A 25,328-nucleotide genomic window follows, 5' to 3' on the forward strand; every position below is an offset into this window, starting at 1 on the left:
TTCTAAGTGAATATCAAAGTAAATGCATTATTCTGCATTTATGGATTATGTTGCAAAACATAACTTCGACCTTCTATAATATAAACATATAATACGTGACAACAGAAATCCAGCGCATTTGGCAGTCTTGGGGGCACTTTCATAAAGAGATATTTAATTTGTAGTTTTGTAAAGTCCCCACATAACATGTTATCAAGTGCTGATATTACATCTAAGGTGATGTTTGCCCTGGTACAGAACACGCTGAGGATCTGGGACTCAAGACACTGCTGCCAGAGACACGCTCCAGCTCTCAGTTCATCTGTCATGCTCACGGGAATGTGTCACAGAGCATCTCCTATTCTCAGTCTCTGCCTGTTGGATCATTTATCAAAACATGATAACACTTTTGCACCCTGAAGCAGAAATTAGTTCTGCCTAAGGAAATTGCAACAGGTTCAGCACCATAATGAAGGCTGCAAAACAGCTGTAGAGGACCTCACACCTTAATGGATACTAAAGAGTTCACTTGTTAGGGAGACTGTATAAATATAATAAACTGAATTAAAAGCTTTCTCAAAACTTACACTGTTTTAGGCAAAGCCAAAAATAACCAGAAAAAAACCTCCACACCCCTAATGGAAATGAGGATTGTAGAGTCAGTACTCACAGACCTGCTTGTTTTCAATTCAGGACTATTGCTTGAACACTAATGATTGAATATTCATTTCTTCACATGTACAGACAACAGACTTAGTCACAGATGTACAAACATGCAAATGGGAAATAGAAATTCCTGCCTGTGCCACCAGAAAAGATTTTGTTTCATTCTGTCAGCCAGGCTGGTTGTGAGCAATCTTCTCACAGCTTGCTCAGAATTATTTATGAGTTGCTTAGTTTGGAGACCTGGCCAGGATTCAGGCCTTCACTATGCACAGGAAATCTCAGCCTTTGGCATTATGGTCCATCCTTTGTAAGCAAGATTCTGTCCTTCCAGCGGCTCTTCAGCCTACTCAGTGTTTTTGGCAAGAAACCCACTGTGTTCCTTTCTTTCAACTGTAGTTTTCATAAAGGCTGGGCCAGAATTCGCTCTTCCAAATCACTGACAGCATAAATCCTCTCTGCTGCAGTTTTTTGTACCACAAAAGATACAAGTTTGATTGTGAGACCCTTTTCAACAAATCACCATGTGATTATGATTGGAATCCAGCCCAAAAGGGCTAGAACACCATACATTCATCTCCAGGTTTTCTGGTTCCAGACTGCCTTTCTACTCTAGCTCCCTTTTCCAATTTGTTAGCTCTTTTCTGATGTAAGCAATCTTTATGCAATCAACTACTTATACCTGTACTAGAAACTAATGTCAGTGTACTAAAATACTAAGTACTAATAAAATGTTAATGCATTTTTTCATTGATTACAAAAAAAAGTGTCTGTGAAATCCAGTCTCCATACAGAAGGGATGTGATTAGCAGCTCTTATGAGAAAGGAGAGAGATGGCTTCTGTTTCCATTTCAAAAGAATTTGAAGAGAATTCCAAGGACTGAAGTTGTAGACAAGACCAGACCCCAGAACACCAGTCACTGAGGATCCCACAGTTACAAAGAACTACAAGACAAACAGCAAGTCTGTACTGAAAGAATGACACCTCAGGCTTACATTTATATTTCAACTGAAGCCTTCTTCCAGTGGCACAGCTGGGCACTTGCTTGATACCAATTCCTACGTGGCAGGCAACAATACCAATTCATGAAGTACACTAGTGTTCTCCATATATCACTCACTAAGCAGGCACTTCTGAAATACTTGAAAAGTGTCTACATCCCATTGAAAGGCAGTGCAAACTAGGCTCAAATTATTGGGTAAATGAAGCTTCAGCATTCATGAAGAGTATTCTTCTGTTTAACCCTGCTTTGCTTGTGAGAACTGAAAGGATCACAGCAGAAATCAGTATGTCTGGAGGTCTAGCAAACTGAAAGAAGAATTATTTTTCTACTAAACAAGGGAACAAGCTGACAATGAAAGCACTTTTCATCCTTTCCTGTACAGGCTGGAGCTAAGGAGGAACAAGAGCCATTGCTGGCAATAAGAAAACCCAGTGCATTTATAAATCAGTGCTCCCACCTTGCCATAGAATGCAAGACAATCTTGGGCAGCAGTTTCTTTCCCACAGGGCATTCAGATGGTATGACAAGTCTAGGAAGTTTTCAGTACAAATCCTTGGTGAGCACCAGCTGCTAGAAAGTAGTTGGCATAGTAACTAATGATTTTGTCTAGTGTGGCAGCTCCCAGCATCCTGCTGACTTATGTTCAGGCACTCAGAAAAACACAGAACATTTTCTTTGGCACACTGTGTGCTTCTTCCATCCCTAACAATAGGTCCTAGATTGGGGCTGGCTACAGAGCAATGATAAACAGAGTGGGATGAAGCCCAGGACGCTGGGGTCCTGGCTGGGATGCAGGAGTTTTGGGCCTCTCACTTGCCTTGAGGCCTTTCTTTGTCTTTCTTCCTCTTTCCTTCCCCTCAGCTTCAAAAGCAATAAATTAAAAACTGAAAAACAGAGCAACAAGTCTCTGAGAATGGTTCACTCCTGGCCTCTGCTGTTATCAGGAGTGTCCATGAAAGAGGGACTTTGGTGTAGTTTAATCAGTAAGAGTCTACATTTTAGCAAGGACTATAGCTCTGATTGCTGGAACTTGCAAGCCTCTAATAATCTCCTGTTTTGTGACATAGTATGAGCTGTGTTACAAAGGTAAAGAAAAATAGTTTCACAAAACACCAGGGGTGAACAAAGCATTTTGAATATACCTAAAAGAGCTAAGCCTTTTGAAGATGTGAGGCACTGGGAGCTGTCCAGAACTCACCATGGTACAGGTACTTGGAGACAGGGAAGGGGCAGGAAGCAATTGGCCTGTATAAAATCCCATCACCCAACCTGCAATCCACTTTTGTACTTTTCAAGAGAAGCTAAGGAACAGCCTCTAAAGTTAACGAGCAGCTTGTTAAGGCTGCATTGGCGCAACAAACTTGCAGAAGTGCATTTTGGGTTCAAATCCAATTCAAAATGTAAAGTACACTCTCCCATGGTAGATGTGGCGTAAAGATGTAGGAGAGTTTCTGTCAGAGACCATCAATCAAAACTTTCCTCTATTATTGAGGAGGTATCATGAACTAGTTTCAGCCTTCATTCTTCAGCTCGCCCTTTTCCCAGCAGCTCAAGCTACTTTTACCTACAGAAGGGGCTCTAACCATCAGTATATTTGCATCACAGAAGATGAAGAGAAAGCAGAAGATGTATAATATCCATGTGCAAAACCTTAGGACTGAGTTAGTTTAGGCAAAAAACATCAAAAGTTTTGTGCATTTAACTAAAATTTTCAAATCCATTCACAGGTTAACTGTAAGAACTATCAGAGGAGCAAATCAAGGATTCCAGAACATTTTAACATGCATAATATCTAGCAAATGTCAGGAGTCCCCCTCTGCTATTCTCACAATTCCCACTTTCAGCTGAGAGAACTGATATTGTTCTAAGAATTTTATTCAGAAACAAATATGTGAGCAAAAGCATCCAGCTTATCTCCTTGTGGTGCAGGATTAACATGTTTCAGTGGCTGTAGGAGTCCTTGTGTCACACTCAGCTGTACAACTCCACAAGCAAGCATGCATTCAACATCAAGAATTTCCCCCAACATGCCCAACGAAACTTACATTTTCACTGTTTTATTAGATGGCATTCTTCTTATTTCAGGACTAAACCTTCACTACTAGAACCATGCCTCCTTTGAGCTCAGCCAGCTTTGGCACACTTAGCTCCCTTCTTTTTCCTCAACTCAGTCCCTTCTGGCCTGGATTGCACATCGATTTTCTGTGAACTTTTTCCACTTTATTATTCCAGATGTGCATGCACAATAGCCATACAAGGAAAGCCCACTGCCTTCTTGCTCCTTCACTTTTTTCAACAACTACTATCAAAGTCCACAGGCTTCCTTCTTTTCTGCTATATGTTGCTGGATAACTTATTTCTTGCTCCCTGCCTTCTGAAAATTATTCTTGCTGTTTACTCACCATTGATAAACCTGGATTTTGGAATGTAAGTATGTTCTTATAACAAAGGCAATTCAGATCAGGCATTAAATGCTTTTTACCTCCTAGGTCTCCATATACAGGCAAGGTCATGAGTGTTAAGTGTCTCTAACCTGCTAGGTTAGAAATGAGGTGCATCAAAACAGCCTTCTGATAGTCTAGGAGAGGAAGGGCAGACAGCGATTAGAGCACTGGAAAACCTCTTCAGGAAAGGCCTGACCTATCTCAGCTACTCCTGGATTTAACTGGCATTATCGATCAGAGGCACTAAACATGCCAGTCTCAGCAAATTAAATCAAATATTTACCCTTCAGTGGAGACAATTTTTGTTGGGCCCCTAGTAGCATCCTTGGTTTCACGCCTCTTACAAAATACTGTCATTCTCTCTGATCTGGGGAATACTTGGCAGGTAAACAAGTCTTTTTTTTTCCTTCTCTTTACACATGGCAGCTCTGAAATTCCCTAGCAGAAAGGCTGAATCAAGAAGATAACCAACAGCCAGCCAACTGCAAAGTTCAGTGTCTTCATCCTATTGTGGCTTATCGGGTCATTGGAAAGGTAATGAAGGAAATGAGCATATCTCCTCTAAGTGATCTAGACTAACAAAATCACACAGCCTTTCTACTCTCAATTAGTGCAAACACAGGGTTGAGCTTTACTAAGTGGAAGGCTTTTCTGGCTTCACGTTTCTTACATGTATTTCCACACATGCAAACACAGTTAGAGCCAGCAAAAATATTTTAACAAGTCATATATACAGTAAGACTGAAACAGAAACCTGGTATCATTTTGCTGTCATAAGGAAGATTTGGGGAGGATTACCTGCTTAACTCTGACATGCAACTGCCTGAACTGTGCTGTGTGGTTCCACATACCCTACCCCCAATTTTTAAAGTATTAATTAATTAAGGAAGCTCAAACAGAGCAGTGTGTACCAAATTAATTTACCTCACTGTACTGCCTGAATCAGCTTTTATTAAGGTAAGCCATTGAGACTAAGAACATGTACTATTAAGTGCTATCTTAAATCTGATCACTTATCCTAGTCCAGGCCGAATTTCTGTTGTGATTATAAACACTTCACAGAATCCAAAGTACCAGAAAATTAGATGCAGCATTGCACCATTTATAGATGGGAAAGGCACTCCTCACTAAGGAAGTTCCACTGTAAAAGGCTAGCATGAGTCAAGTGGACCAACTTGATGAGCATGAGTTCTAACGACATTCTTCTACTTTTTCTCTTTCACTGTAGCTAAGTTTATTGAAAACCAAACTGAAAAAGACTTACAGGCTCTATTTGTTTCTAGACATAAAGCATTTTTTAGTGCTTTATGCAAGCAGATTTTGCATTTCATGGGTGGATAGCAGCAGTAGCACACAAGGATGAAAACGGTAAATGGGCAATGTTATCTGTCTAGAATAGGCTTTTGACTGAGCTTGTAATTAAAGTCACTCATCTCTCCTGAAAACCCATACTCCTTACCTCTCTCTAGAGAGGGAGGGGTTAAGTCAGGACCACTACATTAGCCCTGCACTCTATAATGCCTTTGAAAAGCTGCTCATAGAGTTTACAGGGAAAGAGTGAGACTGTAGCTGCTGTCCCAGCCAACATTTGGTTCCTATTACAGTGAATAAATCTCCCCCTCCTCCTTTTCTTTTCTTACCCCCTTTTTATATTAAAAGTCCATCAAACACATTTTTTTCCCTTTCATATTTTCCATTAAGCTTCCTCCTGTGTAAGCTTTCCCGGAGCATGGTGCTCTTTGCTATATGTGCTCAAGCGGCAGCTGCAAAATCCCAATAAGTAAGAAAATGGGGAATGAAGAAAGCAGCTCAGGCTCCTCTTTAAACCCCAAGAGGCAAGTGAGAAGTTACAATTGGGCTAAACTGGTGAAATGTAGAGCACTTGAGAAGAATAAACAAACAAACAAAAAAACAGGCTGTTGAGTTTTGCAGGGTTAGGACCCATGAGATGGGGAGGAGTACTCAAAGCCCTGACCCTGCCCAGAACTAAATGCCCCTGCTGCCATCAGTATCCCAAAAAATATAGCACAGGATGGTGTTACACTAGAGGGCCTTAAGGATTCCTTAGGATTGTGCTGTCCAGATTTCATACCACTTGAGGCCCAAACAAATTTTTTTGTGCCATATGACCAAGTAGTAGAGACATTTCATGTACATTACTTTAGCTATTTTGTTATCTAAATATTAAATATCTATTACACTGAAAACTTTAGGTTTACAAAATTTGCACTGAAATTACTTAAAGCAACTTAGCTTGATAACCAGTACAACTATCACCTTGTTATGTGGTAAATGAAGACTCCCTTATGATTGTCTCTTAGAGAAGACTTGATAAATCTGGCAGCTTAGATGGTCTGTCTACGGGGACAAAGCAGCTGAAGTATACAGTTACCTGAGATCATGACTATACATTTCAAGAATTATAGCCAGGTAAGAGATCATCACAAAAGAAGCAATACCTCAACATTCATAATCTATATACCTAAAGGGAAGGCTAAAATCTGTTCTGCACTTCCTGAGCAAACATCTACAAATTCACCTCATCAGGGATAGTGGGAAGTGTCACCTGAAAGCCACCTGGCCACCTATATCAAGATAAACAGTCCAGGTAAAAGAGAAAGAGAAACAGCATGGCACCAGTAAGATGCATCCTCTGTGCTACCATTCAGTAACACAACTGAAGCTGTATAATACCTAGCTGCTGAAATAAAGTAGAAGATGACAAAAAATATAAAACAAGAACTGAAGGTCACTTTTCTGGGTCCTTGCTATGAGGCTGGAGGGTTGTGGTTAACAATCTCTTTTTTCTGAATAATTCCCCAAGCACTGATACAAGGGCAAAGTAAAGGTCTTAAAGAGACCTCTACCCTTAAACAACTGAATTTTATCAACCCACATCTAATGTAATGAAGCTGCCTTAGTTTCCCAATAAAAAGATAGACTGGCATAGTACCCTAAGCCTGACAATACTCATATGCTGACCAAAGCTGTGCCTCTACATTCTTATCTGCCCTATGTTAGAAACTCAATTCCTTATTTATACATAGTTTCTACTTTCCTCCTCCCTCAAGTGGATTTCTGTAAGGTAACAAGGTATAACATGAAATAGACTGTATCTGAGAGTGATCCCACCTGTTAAACTGAATGTTTTTCCTCCTCAGGTTCCTTTTGCAGTTTGTCTGTGCTGGATCTAAGGGAGAATTCTTTTACCTCCACCTCCTGTACAAAGATCAACTCACCTGCTGTGGCTCCCTGAACATTTAACAACGAACTAGAGGAAAAAGTGACTATGTCTGTTACAGCACACACTTCCTAAAGTCTGTAACAAAGTAGTTATGTAAAATATAATCAGGGGATGTTGGTATGCTCAGATACACAGAAAATCTAGAATGGATTGTTACCTATTGAAGAAGCTGGCCCAGTGACTGTATATGCTGCATAGGCAAGACTATCCTATCCCACACATCGCAAGAAATTCAAAAATATAAGAAAAAAGGCTACTTATTCAGAGACCACAGATAGCTACTATCATGATACAGACTTTCAGCCATCTTAAGAGCAGCACAGCACACTGACACCAAAGCAACACCAGGGGTATGGTACTAGTTGTTTTACAGCCTTTTTTTTTTTTTTTTTTTTTTTCAATCACTGCTAGCCTCATTGATGGCCAGAAAGCATTGTATTTGCATTGTAAAAAGTAAGCACTATTTTTCCCTCACTCCACCCAACTTCCTTAGAGGTAATGGAAGGTACTTTATAAAAGTACTTATTATTTCAACCAAGGTAGCATAAGTTCCTAGCAATAATTTTCTCAGGCTAAAAGTGACAGAAGTTTTCCGGGTCTGTAGTGCTCTTTCTAAGAATCCTCAAGAGACTCCCTATTTGGTGGAAACTACTTTTCAGAAAAAGAGCAAATACATTGTGTTTTGTTCATAGCTAAAATGCAGCCTAAGAAAAAACTTCAGAATAGAATAGCAGTTTTAATTTTGATTTAGGTGTTATTGATTCTTCATATGGGAAGAGAAAAAAAACAGAAATTCTATAGCCAGCACTAGAACAAAGACAAAAAATCAATAGTGACATTTCCTTCCCAAAAATTTCCATCTGTCCCCCTTTATTGCCTGGGTGATGACATACCAGAATTGTATTATGAAGAACTGCAGGAAATACTAAAAAGGCTTGTGTGTATTTATACGGCCTCACCTGGAAAAGCTAGTACTGCAGAGCAAGAATCTCCCCATATTTTTGGACTTTGTCCTCCAGAGATAAATACCACAGAAGTGTATTGCCTTGTCAAAAAAGACCATTGAACTTTACAACAATTTTTGCCTCTTTGTTTTAAACTACACTGAATACAGTGCCCCTCTACTCCTACTATTGGGATCTATCTGCCTCTTCACCTGAAAACAGAACTCAGCCTCCAGCATTTCCAGTAAACCAATATTTCAACAAGCAAAATCAGAAAGGAGTTCACATTATGACAAAGTTCAATATTCATAGAATATTTTCAGTAACAGCATCTTATTTCTGGCAGTGAAGAGTTAAGTGAATAAAGGGGAAATTCCCAGTGAATTACCTTCAGCAGATATAGCAAGCACAGTGTTGTCTGTTCCTGCTTTAACAGAGGCTTTATATGAAGCCTTGGTTTAGCCACCACATTTCTCTGTCTCCCTCAATCCCTACTGGAAAAATGATCCAGTCCCTCTAGACTAAGCAAGGAATTCTAGTGCACCATACATGTAAATCTCTGCCTATTTTAATGACCACCTTTGTGGTCATTACAAAACAAAAGTCTAAAATTACTACAATTATTTTGGAAGCAGACACTAAACAGAAGAGGTGAGGAAGAAGCAATTAGAAAGGCAAAGAAAGCTGAAGTGAAATAAATTTCTTACTCTAATAGGCCCAATTAAGTGCAAGGCACTTCACTGGCATGAGACATAAAGCACTATAACTCAAAGTGTAAATATAACAAAGCAACACTATTGCTAATGCCTATACTCTCAGTTTATTTTATTTTCTCTCTCCATTCTGGCAGTGTAAAGACGAATATAATGCATGAAGGCTGGGGCCACAAGTGCTGCATAGGGCTATATCTAGCAGCTGCTAAAACAGAACATCAAAGTCTCAGCTCCCTTTGAAAACCCATCAGGCAAGAACCACTCCTCCCCTTCAGCTTCTTTAGGAGCTGGTACACATAACCACTTCAGTGTGTTTGGCAATCCTACAACCACTTCCAAAACAGGTGGTGCAGTTGAAAATCAGGGGAGAGCCCCAAATCATTCAGTTGTCTCCTTTTCCCCAGAAGGCAGCAATACACTTGCTGACCAAGAAGGTCAGCTGACAGAAAACAATTAGCATTGAGAACAGGAAATTTGTAATTAAACCTCTGAAACTACAGAAAAGGCTCAGGCTTATCTTGGTAAACTGGGTAAACAAAATCTTTCTCCAGGAAACTGATACATCCGATGACAGACCAAGTCTGTCATTAGAGGAAGATGAGTAAAAGCATGTTAAGATAATTATATTGTATAGTACCAAGAGATGAGACAGCACATTTTAAAACACAGTTCCTGAACTTGTCCAGTATTCATTGAAAGATCCCTCTCAGATCCTGTCTGCAGAAGATGTTCAAGTTGCACAAAACTTACTTGATCACCCCTTGCCTGAAGTATCTTTATGAGATTTCTGTCTCCACCTATAACTATAGGATAGGAGGTAGAAACTGTAAGCACTAGTTTTGTTTGCAACACCTAGGAAAAAAGCTTTTTAATTATCTCCATTTGACCTGTATTTATGATGTTTTCTCCTCCAGCATGGACAGAAAAGCCTATGATGCAGTTGTGCCAATCTGCTGGTCATCCCAGATGCATACTGTATCCATCTTTTCTCCTTGGGGTCTGAAAATAGGCATCTAGGAATGGTGCTGTTTCCTTAAAAAAGCAATTTTGCTGGATTCATTAATGACAGATTTTGGGTAAGCCTTCCAATTGATAGGTCTTTTTGGACTGTATATGGGGGTTGGATATTTCTACTGACTCTGAAAACCAAAAGCCAAGAGTAGGTATCTTCAGAGGAAGTGCAATAGCTTTCATTTGTGGAATTTGCGGTTAAACATGAAAAAAGTTATGCAATCCTATATTCCATTCCAACCCAATCCCTTTTTCTAGAGCCAAAATGAAATTGTTTCCTACAAGTACAGAGAAAATTGTATAATTAGTCAGAAGCTCCCAGATTCAGGAACACAGATGGGAACCATGGAATCTCTACCCCAGGAATTCCACCAAGTGATTGCATGTACTTCTAAGCATGAACACACCAAATATGCAGATGCTAATCCCTTAAAAGGGCAGACTAAAATACCCCAGCCACTCATGGAACAATGTACTTTCAAGATTTCCCTCCTACCATAGATAAGACACATCAAGCAAGGAAAATAACAACAGTGTCCATCAAGGAATCAGCATTATATGCTGCTTCTTTTACTTGATGCTTTTCATGATGTTTCAGCAAATGTTCTAAATAGAGCAGACTCAAAGGCCACAACTGGTACATTTCAGAGAAAATCCATCTGCAGTACAGGCAGATAAAAGTCCAAACATGGCCTCCAGAATGCTCGAGGTGAAAACAGAAACATTTGCAAAGAGGTTAACATTCATGCTGTGTTTAAGGCTCTAGAGACCAGCTGGAGCATAAAACAGTAGGCAAGCCTTCACATAAAGGTAACAGTGTTAGAAAAAAGCCTGAAAGTAAATGACAGGGGCAGTCAGTACCTGGTTTTGCTACCAAACAATATACACCATAAACACCAGAGTGAGATTTTGACAAACAACACACAAACAACTATGTCTTGCATAGCGACAACAGTGTTACATGATACCAGGAGTTTTGGTAATTTCAGAGTGAAACATGCAAACAGCAAAATACCCAGCACCACAGCTCTTTTCCCTTACATAGAAGTGTTCCTCAGTAATATCTGAGGATTTGCAATGCTTTAGAGAACTAGAATGTTAACATTTCTTTCTATTTAGAAAATATCAATAGAGAAAACCCCTGCAGTACATGAACCATAGTCTGTCCTCTACACCTCAAAACAATCTAGAAACTGATGCATAGATTTTGTTCTCTTTATAGTGGAGGATACTTTCATATTTAAATCATTCACATTATTATCAGCAGTAGGAAAGTGGGATTTCAGAAACAAATGAAAACATGACTCTGACCTTCAAATACAGCAAAATCAGTTATGCAAACAATGTCCTGAACAGAAAAACAAAATATTTAAATGACTAAAGATGGATTGGATCCAAGTTTCTTTAAATGCACCAGAATAATCCAACTTTTAAAACTGTGTTTTCAAAATTATTTTACCAGTATCTATTATTTTACTTAATATTTTTAAATGTGTTATATGGGCTTACTTATAGAAATTAAAATTTTAAAAAATTAAAAATTTGTGAACTTTTGGATAAGAGAGAAGTTATTATTCTTGTTGATTTTTTAGCAAAACTTATTCCACATTAAAACAACTCCTCCTTGAGGTTTTTCAGCTTTGAAGAAAGATAAGCAAATTGTCAATATGCAAAACCAAACTCTATGAAAGACAGCTGTTTCAAAAAATCTTAATTGGCAGCCTTTGTTGGAATTGTTCCTAAGCGGTAAGTCTAAACTTTCTTGCTTTTCTGGTAAGGAATTTTGAAAACAGAAGGCTAGGGGGATCACTGATAGTAGAAACCTAAATCTCACTCTCCTGGAGAATACCCTGGAGATATTATACACAGTTCCTTATTGAAAAGGGATTTGCTTATGAAAGCATTGAATCTTACGAACAGCAAATGAAGACTGCTGTGATTGAACAGTGATCATATAGAGAATCACTTTGGGGGCTGAGTTTGTGGGCCCGCGCTTAAATCTCTCACATACACTGTTGGATTTACTAATTTCTTCACAAAAGATGAGACTATTCTCTTTGTCATGTTGACTGCCTGAATCAGAAAGCCTTTAATTGTTGTTCAAATTATGATCCATCCAAAGATATTTACAGAGAAGCCAGACTCTTTAGCAACATGAGACTGTCAAAGAATCACACCCAAGTGTCTAGAGGACCTGAGATCAGAAATTTATTGAACAGAACATTCTTTCTAGCAAGTTATTTCAAGCTTTTTCTAACACCACAGCTTGAGACGTTTTAGGAAGCTACTATGGGAAGTATAAGTCACTCCACTAAGGAATGCATTGTCTTTAGTAAGTAAACAAAAAATTCTCATTTGAAATTCAGAATTTGACTGTGAAAAGTTTTTCTGAACTAAGTACCAGTACCAAGAAAAAAAAAATTCCTAAACTTACTCAATTTCAAGTCTCTGCATCTTCAACTTTTCAAAATGCTAAATGAAGATAAGCTAACACCTCTTTATCCACCCGCATCTTTATCCCAATATCAAAAAAGAAGTAGATGGTCCAGACTTGAGATTTTCTCCTCCTTTTAAGCTGGTCTAACAAACATGAAAATTTTCTCAGCTGAATTTTGAGAAAACTCAAATTTTCAGCACTGAGAATATTCATGGCCCAACTTGGCTACATTCTTCACAGAGAAGACTCTAATTTTTTTTTTTTTTTTCCAGCAGCAAGCAAATAAACAAATCTTTATGCATACAAAAGGTTTGGACCTAGAATGTCACAGCCCTTTGGCTTTAAAAGATTAATCTTGCCCAGGCAAAGTATCCCTGACAGACAGCTGCCAATAGCATGTACAGCACTGCCAGACCTTCTTTGACTAACTTTTCATTTAAGTCTCATGTGCCAGAGAGCAGAAAGATAGAAAGGGGAGTGGAAGACATGCACTGAGCCAGATGTAATCTGAAATTCAAGCAAAGAAGCCAAGCAACACAGAATCACACAGTGTCCTGAGCTGGAAGTGACTCACAAGGATCACTGACATCCAACTCCTGGCTGTGCACAGGACACCCCAAGAGTCACACTGTGTGCCCAAGAGTATTCTTCAAACACTCTGGCAGGCTCCCCACTTCCCTTGGGAGCCTGTTCACATGCCCAACCATCCAGCAGAGCACTCTTAGTTTTAAATTCCTTTTACTAAAGGTTGTTGTCTCAGTGCCAGTTTTAAACAGATTTGAATCAGCCAGGCTGGCTTGGCATCTCCCCACCTGGTTTGCTGTGAACAGTTCTTGGATAAGAAATATTCATAAAAATGCCATGTGTGCAATAGAAGAGTGTCTGGAAACTGGTATCTTTTAGCACTACCTAGCTTTTTTTGCCCACTCTCCCATGTTTGTTTGGTTTTTTTTAAGAACATATCTTTCAACTTCTGTTACAGAATGAAATCCTAGAAATAACTGCCTTTAATAAAGGATTCTAGACATTTCCATCCTGATACTGCAAGTCCAACCTTAACATGAGGCTGGATTTGTGTTTACAAATTCTTGTAATTGGCACTGGTTCTAGACAATCTAGTAACAAGCTTTTTTGAGTGAGCTTTTTTGCTTATTATCAATCAAAGTTCTCTTACCCAGAGCATTTTGGTCAAACTACTCAATGGCTGATAATATCCAGTGCTGGGTAGAGACTAAAGAAGTACTAGTAACCAAAAATATTACTCTTTATTATAAGCCACACTACACCCTAAACAAAAAGTTGATGCTCCCAGTGGAGTTTTGGCAGCTGCATCTTCTTCAGATTATACAACATACCTAACCCTAGGACCTACTGTACAGGATCACCAAGCAAAGCTGTCACCACGTACAGAGGAACTGAAACAATCCTTGCTTTTTTACATTTTTCCCTTCCCCTTTTTCAAAAGGCATTCTTGTTAAACACTGGTTCCTTGCATGGTTCACAAACAGCTGCTGCTTGATACCTGCAGTCCAAAGAAACCCTAGAGAATAAGAGATTGACATAGAGCCAACAGCATGCAATTTGCAAGCGCTGGTGTCAGCTACAAAACTTTACCAGTCAGAAAGCTAGGGGGAAATTAGGTGAAAGCAGAATCTTCACAGGAAAGGCCAACTGACACTTTCAGGGACAAGAAAGGGGTTTCTTCACGCTTTTGCAGGGATTTCCCATTTATATCATAGTAAAAAACACCAAAAAGATTGTTCCTCCTGAGAAAGCCAAGCTAAAGCATGACCTTGGTCTGAATGGGAAATATGAATGTGCATTACTGGTGGAAAGTTCAGTGTACAATGGAAGATAGCTCCAAAACAAAGCCTAGCAGGAAGGAAAACTCTTTGGCCCCTTTTGCTACCTCCCACTCTGGCATTTGTACTTGGTCACCAAAACCCTCAACTCAACTGAGCTCGATTCCAGACCCTTTGGCTGCTGACTTTGTAGGGTTGTCCAGGGACTGCCCCAATGGAGGGCTGCCTTTTGGAAGTCCTTCTACATGGAACTCGGATCACACTCTACTCCCAGCATTGGGCAGGCTTACTGAGATATCAGTATAATCCTAATTCAATTTCTTTTCCTCAGCTGTGTAACACCAATATCTTCAACACAGCTGTTCAAGACTTTTGCTCTCATGAGTAACCAAACTTCCCTTCTCACACTACCCACTACAGCTCCATTTTCTTGAAGTGAAAAGGCACAGGGCAGACTTGGAAATCTCCAAAATATTCACAATGAGTTCAACTTCAGGATAGTCCTGGAGAGCTTGAGGCAAATGAAGGTAAAGTCACTAACCCTATCTTGTCTTTCATAAGCCTGGCTTACAAAGGGGCTTTCCATTTCTACAAAGCAGCATTCTGTATGCCTGATAGGGAGGATACAGAATATGCAGCCCCAAGATTTCAGAGTGCCTCACTGTAACACATAGGAGCAGCACACTTCAAAGATGGGCCCATTCAATCCCTCTGTTCTTAGGCCAGATGGACCTGCCCTAAGATCAATGCCAGAAAGGACATTCTTCTGGGAAACTTCCCAATGCCCTTCTCAGCTGCACAACTCTGAACTAATTCCAACAGCTATGACATGGTAGCACAGCTTTCATTTATACTTCACTACGTGCAAGGCAAATCAATGGATAAAATTTGAGATCCGTGTGTGAGGAAGAGTCACAGATGGATAAAAATACTGTTAAAAGAATTAGGAAAGGGGAAAAACCAGACATTTGTGGGATTCCCTGACAGCTCTGTGCAGAAGGAAGGGCTGGGCTGGAAAAAACAGGGCCTCAGGTTCCTGCCAAGCTGTCTGAAGCCCGTCCTTTCCAAATAGCTCAAAGAAACAGCCAAGGCTCCCTTGTAACCCTTTCAGAACTCCTTTAGAGAGGAAGGCTGCTGTAGCCAAAGCCACTCCTACAGAGCAACAGAACATAGGGTCCTCTCATTCCTACAAGAATGTAAGGAGCAGAGTAGATCTCCCCCATGAAAACTACAGACATATTAACCCCCTAAAAACCACTGTGGAAAACAACTGTTTTAATGGTGAATGGGAGGTTTAATAAACGCAGAGGAAAGGAAGACGGGCTGGTCACTTTGCAACATGAAATATCTAGAACTGATACTGTGTATTTCAAAGACCTCCAAGATCAGGGGTAACTGGGGGATCATTATGAGTCAAGTAGTGCAAGACACTAGAAGATTTCAACTTGTTCCATATTGTATGAGGTGTTTAATAGAACAGTAAAGATCAAGCAACTTCCATCATAGCAAACAAAATCCACTGGTGAAGGAAGAGTTGCCTAGCAAGGAATGGGGAAAGAAAAAAAAAATCTCTGAAAAAAAATTAACTACCTATACCTGTTGCTCAGTTCGATATTTACGGTAATAATCAAAGAAAAACAACTGCATATTAATAAAAAACTCAGTGTTTAGTATGGTCAGAAGCCAACAAGATACTGCTATATGTAAGTTGAGATAGAAAGAAAAGATATGCTAGTGTTATTTAAATGAAACAAATGTTTCACCCCTTCTTGATGTACTGTTTTCATTTCTTGTCATGTCTATAAAGATAGCCAGACAATTATTAGAGGGCCAGGAAGATTTCCATTTGAATTTGAAAAGAATGGAACTGTTTAGTTTAGAGAGACAAAAAAGAAGGGAGATTATAAAAAAATAGAGAACAAATAGTGCAGAAAATAAACCAAGCATTTCTGTTTGCCTTTGTGTGATCTTATTACAGTTACAGAGACTTTTGACAGATTTTGCAAAAAAAGTTTTAAAAGAAAACTTTTGCAAAATATGCACCACCTGTGGAACTCACTGCTACAACTCAATGGGACACATTTTTTGCAGAAGGTAAATACACGATTAATTATAATATCCACACTAGAGTACACAGAACAAAGTATTACAAGCACTACATGCCAGCTGTTAGCAGTTAGAGGGCAAAATCTATCTCCCCCTCAGAAAAGGAATATCCCTGCTGCCCATCAAAATACTTTTTGTACTGATGACAGTGGAGATAGTTGCTCTGAAGCAGAGGATGGGGAGAATTGAAGAGATTAGCAGCCCAGTCCAGGATATCAAATCCTGTGTTTACATTTGGGTAACGTCAGTTTGTGGAGGCAGCTGAAAAGAGGAAACTCCAAAGAATTTTGCAGTATTGGACTGGGAGACAGTCACTGTCCTCCACATATCAACATGGGCTGCTTGCTCTCCATAGTATGCTGTAGGGAATTGTAGGGAAAATCCTCATGTCTCCTCTGGAAGTCATGCAGTCAAAAGGAAGCCTGGTCCCCCTCAAATTTTGAGAGTTATTTGCAGAAAATGTAATTGTCCAAGGCCAGTAGACAAAGGTAATGCAGACGCTGTGCCCCCTGTGCTCAGCCAGGGCCCATCCAGGGGAGGCACCAGGGTGCAGCTCCAGCAATGCTCCCCAGAAGCAACTGAGTAGGGAGGCCACACTTGCACAACTCCCCTGGTGCCCTGTTCTGCCCTGCTGTGAGGCCCCAGTTTTCGCCTCCAGCTCACAGCCCCAGCACTGGCTCCTATGGTCTCCCTGCACGCAGCACAAACCTCCTCTGCCTCTGGAAAGGGTCCTGTGATTAATCTCACTTATTACCTCGGAAAAGTAACAGTGCGGCGGCTGCCAGCCAAGTCCGACTCAACAGTGTCTGGGGAGCTGAGGCTGCAGGGCCAGGCCTCAGACTGTCTGGGCAAGTCACGAGCTTTCTGCCTTTCCTCTCCTGGAGCCTCCAGACAGACAGAGCCAAGGCCTAACTGTGGGAAGCAGGGATCCTTGAGGACTGTGCTAATCCACGGTGCTGAGGACCAGAGCGGGTTCCAAGCAGGATGGAGAGCAATTGGCCCTGATAACACAAGTTCCCTTAGTGTGATCAATATATATATATTTAAAAAAATACAAAGTGAGTCATGTATTTCTCAAGTTGAAGTCAGCCAATTCACTTCCACACTTAACAAGTTGTCACTGGCGACCCTGGGAGATGCGTGGAAAAAAATACAACTAAAGGTAAGACGGTGTTGAGGCAGAAGTTACAGGCAAATATATGCATGGATGCACAGGGAAAAGAAGACCACGCACAAACTGGAAACTAGGTGTCTTGCAAAAATGTACAGCTACCCAGGCAGCAGTTCTATTTTTCACCTGCCCTTCTCAAACCTCCCCTGAGCAGGAAGTAATAAAGCCCAAACTCGGGGCTCTCGGAAATGCTGCCTCTCAAGGACTGCAGGTAGAATCAGCGTGACAGAGCTGCTGAGGTGATACAGACAGAGGTCACAGAAAAATCACTGAACTCACCCTCAATTACTTCTCTGCCTCAAATAAAGAAATTGTATTAATTCAGGCATTAAGGTAAAGAGAAAAGAGAAGAGAACTAGCACTGTGGGGAGCAAGGAGAAGACGTGGCTATGCTAGCACAGGGCTGGACTCAGTGCTGTCGGGCTGCTGCTGCTCTGTCACTTCTGTAGTGCTTAGCCAGGGAGGTGTTAGGGTCACTGCAGTTTGCTCAAACTGAACTGAGGGCCTATTGTGTAACCCTCAAATCCACTGTCTTTTTCAAAAAACAAGTGGCATAGCAGCTGCAAATTCCAGTGCCAGAAACTTCTACTAACCTCTATCTACTGTCCTTACAACTAGGGATTACACAGCTATTTGCTAACAGGTACTTCAAAGCTAGTTTATGTTCTGAATCAACAAATTTCATTCTGTTAAACATCTGATTTTTTACCTTTATTATGAAACCAAGAATGCTTTCAGGAGAATGCTTTTTCAAGAGCAACTCTAATATGGTCTTGCTTCGGCTGACTCATAGTTTCACTGGATAATGAGGAATCACTTTCATGGTGGTTGTCCTTGGATTACATTACTAAAATTGTGATAAAAATTATATACGGTAATCTTTAATAATTCTACTACAAAACACGTAATCACATTTCCTGCCTTTTACAGCACAATGTGAAGGAGTGACAATCCTGCCCAACGGACTTGAGTGAGAAGCTGAGAGAGAACTGAGATAGGGCACTGAGACAGAACTAGGATTAAAGAAGGATAGAACAGATCTGGCATAACTTCATTGATATAGAGGGCAACAAAGGCAGGTCTGCAGCAAACGTGGCAGAGGTTGATAATCATGCCACAGCAGTCAAAAGTGAGGCCACACACAACTTGGAACATTTCACCTCTTGTGCAGCCACGCAGGCTTCTTTGTCTGAGGTGCAGCAACAGGCTAGGCCATAATTTGAGTGGAAACAGTGCCAATGCTTATAGAAAGTGGCTAAAAAAGAAACTCAAAATGCACAGCAGTCCAGATTTATAAAATAACATTTTAACATATCTAGAACAACCTCCTTTGCCTTTTGGCAAGCAGACTACTAATTTGGCACCTTATCTCATGCAAAGAAAAAGAATCAACAAAAGAAAGGATAAGTTCTTTTGAGATACGTTTAGAGAAGTCAGTACTGGGAGAGTGGGAATTAAAGGGGAAGATGATTTGTCTAAAAGAATAGCCTGAATCCTACCGATTTGCAGGCAACAAACCAAAATTTTCTAACAAACTTCAGCAGCACTACAACGGCTTAAATTTACCACAAAGGCATACAAAAAGTCCTGTGAGGACTGCACTGCAGAGACAGATGTTTGAACTGGAGCTAAGTGCAAGCCAGATAAGAGACTCATTTACAGAACATTTCCATCCTTGCTGAATTCTGCAACTGATAGACAAGAATCTCAATGGAACAAAACAGGAAGCTTTTCTTCAGTCACCCAGCACTGAGCACAGGCTGACACCCATCAGATGACCCTCTATGAATTGCTTGCTCCAATGTAACAAATCAAGTAGTAAAAAAGGCATTTACAATACAAGACAGCCATCTCCATACATTATGACCTTGATATTCCTTTTGGAATTCTCTCATTAAACACAAGTTCACAGACCAAGTAATCCAGCATTGCCTCAAGATTTTTTTTTTCATTTCCAGATTTACACAAAACTCTTAACTCCCAGTATTTTGGCCATTCAATAAAAGCAGCCATGAAGATAAAATAATTCAATAGGGAGTCAGTCTTAGGGCATCTTTCTGACTCTTGTTCTGAGGATAAAAACAGAGCAATTGAAGTAATGAAAGAGTAAATGCCTTGTAAAAGGTTTGAAGTTGTGACTGGAAAATTATGAAGTATTTTCAGACTGCTGTACAAAATAAAACAGAAACTTTAACTAAAGGCATTAAACTATGCACACAATGCTAGATGAGACATCACCCTGGAAGTCATTCAGAATGGAGTTCTGGGCATTAGTGGTGGGGTTTACAGCTGTCTGTGAGCCCAAGCAAAGGTGCAAACAGAGCTGAAAAGGGAATGGAAGCTCTAGGACAGCCTGCACGCTGCTGGTCTCCCAAGCCATGTAAGAGGGGAAGGCACTTTACACCTGTTGGATAGGTTCTTTATTTGGACTAGGTAATAGCTTGCCTGGATGAGATCCAAGAGCAGAATCACCACCACTTCTCTCAATAACTTTAAACCCCTGAGGCAAACATTGTACTGGAACAGAAACAGGCCAGGAATTCATTTCTCACATTCCTCTTCTTTAGGCAGGATGAAAAGTAGTAGACTGATGAAAGAACAACTTTACTTGAGCTTTCCAAATCCCATTATGATCTTTCTAATGAAGGACCCATTTGGGAAAGGATCACCACTCAGATCACATGCCTTCTGCACTTTCTTCCTCTCTCACTTCCCTCCATTTTCCAGTAGCATTCAAGCACCAGTAATAAAAATCAGTATTTTCATGTATTTTCCAGACCTAAACTCATGTCTTGGAGAAGCTCTGCTTTATTATTCTCTTTTAAAAGACAAAAATGAACACTTAGGCAAAGGAATCAATACTATTTACTGGAATGGCAAAGAACTCAAATCTCCAGCAGTCTTGGGCTTACACTCCAGCAAGTTTGCCTTGTTCCTGGCTTTAAAGATTCAGACTTCAGCGCAAGTAAATCTTGCTGCTCTTTGAATCACAGGGAGAATGGTTTTACTGCAGAATCTGTCCTCTGCTCTGATTCCAAAGAGTGTATAAGCCATAAATATAAATTCCAATGCCCAAAATTAATATAGAATATAAAGAAGATATGTGGAAAAGAAACTCTGATAAACACTGCTCTTTGAACAATCTAAACTTGATATTCATGGAAAAAGCATGAAGATTAGGATATAGTGGAGATTTTTGCAGCATGAGGTCTAAGTTTGTACTCTGCATATATGTCTCAACACCAGCAAACCTAAACTTATAGATACAGGGACAGGAAATGTTCAAGGAAAAACACATTTCCTTTTCATCCACCATGTTCATCTATGCCCTTATTTCACCATGAACCTGACAGCTCTGGGAACATAGCTATTTTCATAGGGCTAGTTTCTAGACCTGAGAGGAACCATTACTAAGCCCTTTAGAATCATGGAATTTTTTATGCTGGAAAAGATCCTCCTTTTAAGATCCTCAAGTCCAGCTGTTAACCTTAACACTATCAAGCTCACCATTAAAACATGTCCCTAAACACCACATCTACATATGTTTTAAAAACCCTCAGGTGACTCCACCACCTCCATAGGTGGCCTATTCCAATACTTGACAACCCTTTTGGTGAATAAATTTTTCCTAATATCTAATCTAAACTTCCCCCCATGGAACTCGAGGTCCTATCCTCTTGTCCTATCATTTGTTATTTGGGATAAGGGACCAACACACACCTTGCTACAACCTCCTTGCAAGGAATTGTACACAGTAATATTGTGCCCCCCACTCCTCAAGACTCCTTTTCTCCAGGATAAACAATCTCAGCTCCCTTAGCTGCTTCATATCAGACTTGTGCTCCAGACCCTTCACCAGCTCTGTTGCCCTTCTCTGGACACGCTTCTGCATCCAAGCAAGAAGCCAAACACAAATTACAAATGAGGTCCTGAGTGATTGCATTCTTCAAAAAGCTAGAGCAGCAATTTCAACTTACCTGACTTCTGAAGGGACAAATCTTTTGTCATCTCTATGAGTGTCTGACCGAACAGGCCACAGTGACCCTCTTTTGTTGAGTGGTGACCAGTAGCTCTGTATGGCAGCTGCATTCCCCTTGCTTGCAGCTCCACTTGCCAAGTCCAGGTTTGTTAACTAAAGAGGCAAAAAAACAAACAAACAAAAACAAACAACAAACAAAACAAAAACAAACCCAAACAAACTATCAGAAACAATTAAAAGCCAAGAAAAGAGATAAAGGTATCACTAAGTAAATGGGATAGAGTATGTACTAAGAGAAGTGAAACTGCTAGAAAATGAGAATATTCAAATGCAAAAATACTGTTCTAGTTACATAAAGCAGTGAGAGATGACACCAACATCCACCATGCCTGAGATGAATTCAGGGGCCAGCATGACAATTACAACCCTTCCAATCACAGAAGAACAGAGGAGGAAAAGGACAAAGATGGGGCAAAAATCCCAAAGTAAAAAATTCCTGCCACGTGAAAAACAAACTCCACACACAGTGATCAAAAGCCAGAAGCTTATATTACACTGAGCAGAGACCAGGGTATCTCTCCAGTCACCGTGAGCTGTGTCAGTAAGCCAACCATATGCACCTGTCCTGTCTCTACCCCTCCATACAAACATACAGGCACAAGCCAAAAGCATAAGTATCTTGGATATAAAATTCAAACCAAAACTCAACCAAACATTAAAGAAACTGCTCACACAACCACTTACAAAGAACTGTGTTCACACAAGTAAATGCACAAAAATCGTGTTAGGTGTACATTTGCTATATCAAGCTCTAAATTGCTATTTCAAAGTATGGGAGATGAAGAGATTAAAAAGAAAAGTTCCATAGATACTAAAATGCACAAAATATCTTTTTAATCCAGCCTTGGTTTTGGCTGCAATACTTCACCTTGCCTGAAGTGTTCTGAAAACTGAACAATAAGCATTGAAAACATTAATTCAAATTAATAAAGTTTCAGAGCACTATAAGCAATTGAAGACAAGATCTTACAGTGGGACAATATCAGGTAAGTTTAGTAATGGGTTGTGTTATCCGCTTTATACAGAAAATAGTGTCATTTTGGTGCCTCTACCTCTCCCTTAATGTCACACTGTGTTCTGTACAATTTAATTAAAATTTAAAGCATCTTCATTGCAGTAACAGAAAGCTTCAAATTAGACTTAGTTCTGATTGTGCCAGGCACTATACAAATACCTAACAATGGCAGTTGCTGGTCACAAAGAATTCATTGTCTGAAAAGAAGGAAGAATGGCAAATGATGCAAACACAGAAGGCAACATGGTAAATAAAACAGGTTATATATAATTCTTAGCTTGTCAGCAACTGTGATCACAACTTCACTAACACATCCAATGTGTGAAATGAAGATGACTTCATCCAATTTTCTCTCCTCTTCATCTTGATGCCAAGAACCATTTAGTCTGATGAATTACCACCTCAGTCCTACTCTATTACTGTGCCATGCTTATGTTTTTAATTATCATTGTATCAATGTATCACTGTTTATTTGAAAGTTGTCTTTTTAAGCAGGTGAGCAAATAGGTAATAACATGGGTAATAGCAACATTTCACACATTCCCAACAGACAGGTGTTTAAACTACAGCAGGATTAAAAACAGGTAAAGATTTCAGAGAGAGAGAACATCAGCAAGAATATAAGGTTTAGCTGCACCCAGCCCACCCAGACAGGTGTTACTGCTTGTTACTGTGCCATGCTTTGAGACATGTCAGCTGCTATAATTAGCTGGCCAGGATGTTGTTTGGGAGGATTACTGAGGCCCTTCCAACACATCTGTGCTCAGCAATGGCTTCATTTCCTAGTCTCCCTGTGCACTAGATGGAACTGCATTCTTCCCTTTACAGAGGCAAATACTTAGCAGCAAATCAGTTGGTGCTTTGTTGTAAAAGGTAATGTAGAACACCTGGACCAAAATATCCATATAGAAGAGCTTGTAGCTTCAGAATTAGTACTAATGGAGCAAAACCAAACAAATAAAAAAATCTCTCCAAAACCAAGAAAGGCTGGTAGGGCTCAACAGGGAAGGTGGTTTATGGTGTGGATCTATAAGAATTAAGTTCGTTTTCAAACTGAGTTGCAACACGATGGGTTCAAACTCTCCTGCTTGGTAAGATTCCTGTTTTTCATTAGCAGTGATTGACTATTTAGAGTATTTTTCCTGACACTGATAGTATAGGACACCTGTGTGGGCTGCACTGCACACTTCAAGCACCCCAAATTTCAAACATCTCTTGTCACATCTACACATTCTTTGTGTAAAAGAATGCCTTGCCTTGTAAAAGGCAAGACAATGCACAGCTAATATCTCTCATGATAGGAGGATTCATAAAGTTTTGCTACAATTTTTAAACTGATTGGGGCAGCAAAGATGTCAGAAGCTGAAAAGAACGTGCTGACTGAAGAACACCATGATACAGTAAATCCCCAAAAGCTCTCACAGAAGAAAAAGAACCCACTTGATGTACTTCTATTTATGATAGAACATGAAAAAATGAGGGGAGGGGAGAAGAACATGTGGGTTGTCACAGCCATATCAATAGAGAGTTGTGTTGGAAACAGTATGTGTATGTACTGTTATATTTACTTCAATATAATGCTAATAAGCCAAAAGACAAATTATTGCATAATGCTGAAATACTTCTCTACATTTATTTTTATTTTTAAATGTTACGAGGTAAGTTTATGACTGCAATACACTTGGCCTTGCCAGCAGAGACACATCAGCTTAAAAGAACTGATTTCTACAGTCATGCCTTATTCTGAGAAATTTATTTCTGGAAAAACTTAAAGACTGAAAGTAAGGCCACAACACAGAATGATACTCCAAAGTGCTGAATATAGGAGTTAAAAGGTTTGTTTTTGTTAATCTGCTTTAAAAATTCAATATGAAATATGAACTCCCCAAGTACAGATAGAAATAAAAACTTCAGGATAGAATTTACTTCCAATTAATAGCAGCCTATACACAAAACTCCATTGCATAGAACTTCTGAGAAATCACAAGCAACAGTCAGAAAAAGAGCTTAATATCTTTTACTTTTCTGATCCACATTATACTAGTCCTTCAAGAGTTTCCCATTACCATATTCAATAATCATTTTCTATAATCAAGTTAGTATTTTCTTTTTGATCTTCTCTAATGGTTGAAATAAGCTAAAGCCATCAATTATAACAATCAGAAAATAATAATAATAATAAGTGTTGTAGATCAGTCTCTACAGATTCAAGATAAGCCTCCTGAAAGCCTGAATGCTTCTCTTGCTCGTTTGTAGGTGTCAACCAGGGTGAGCAGGGACACATCACCACCAGAAGTTGTTACTCCGGCCCTTCTTGGCAGGCAGTGAAAAAGTGACTTAAATTTTCATTATCAACATCCTGATCCAAAGTTTCACTGGTCAACATGTTACAGCGAGCAATACACTACAAATTGCCTACTTGATCCTCACCAGTTGGCAGTTTTAGCACTTTTCTGCCAGAAGCCAGTCATATCTTGTTGCCTAAAAAGTGGTGGAGATTGGAGATCTACAGTCTAAAGATCATTCCTCTTACTTGGAGCCACACTGCATCCTCCGCAGTTCACACATCTCACATTTCCATTTGGATCTTTCTGACTGGTGAGGAGGAAAAGGGGCCCAGAGCTCAAGTTATATATGACATGTCAAGCCTAAAAGATATGCCAAAAGAATGCAGTAACCATAGGCCTACTTTGTCTCTTCCAAAAAGCCTTCAAAATGACAGAATTTTCACAGTCAGAAGCAGGAGGAGACAAAGT

At 39.8% G+C, this 25,328-nt stretch overlaps 1 protein-coding gene across 4 annotated transcripts in view; it reads right to left on the reverse strand.

Annotated features, from left to right (window-relative positions):
- TTLL5 (tubulin tyrosine ligase like 5) overlaps window positions 1-25,328 on the reverse strand; it is a 120,423-nt gene that overhangs the window by 29,522 nt on the left and 65,573 nt on the right. For 2 of the 4 annotated variants that reach the window (XR_014590435.1, XM_083864166.1), the window contains exon 30: window positions 21,496-21,650. The exons of the other annotated variants lie outside the window; for them this stretch is intronic. Coding sequence is in view for 1 of the 2 variants with exons in the window: in XM_083864166.1 (XP_083720292.1) it covers window positions 21,496-21,650 (155 nt within the window). In the remaining variant the exon portion in view is untranslated. The remainder of the gene's footprint in view (window positions 1-21,495; window positions 21,651-25,328) is intronic. 4 annotated transcript variants of the gene reach the window in all.

This window comes from Zosterops lateralis, assembly GCF_965231275.1.
Source record: "Zosterops lateralis genome assembly, chromosome: 6".
Lineage (NCBI taxonomy): Eukaryota > Metazoa > Chordata > Aves > Passeriformes > Zosteropidae > Zosterops > Zosterops lateralis.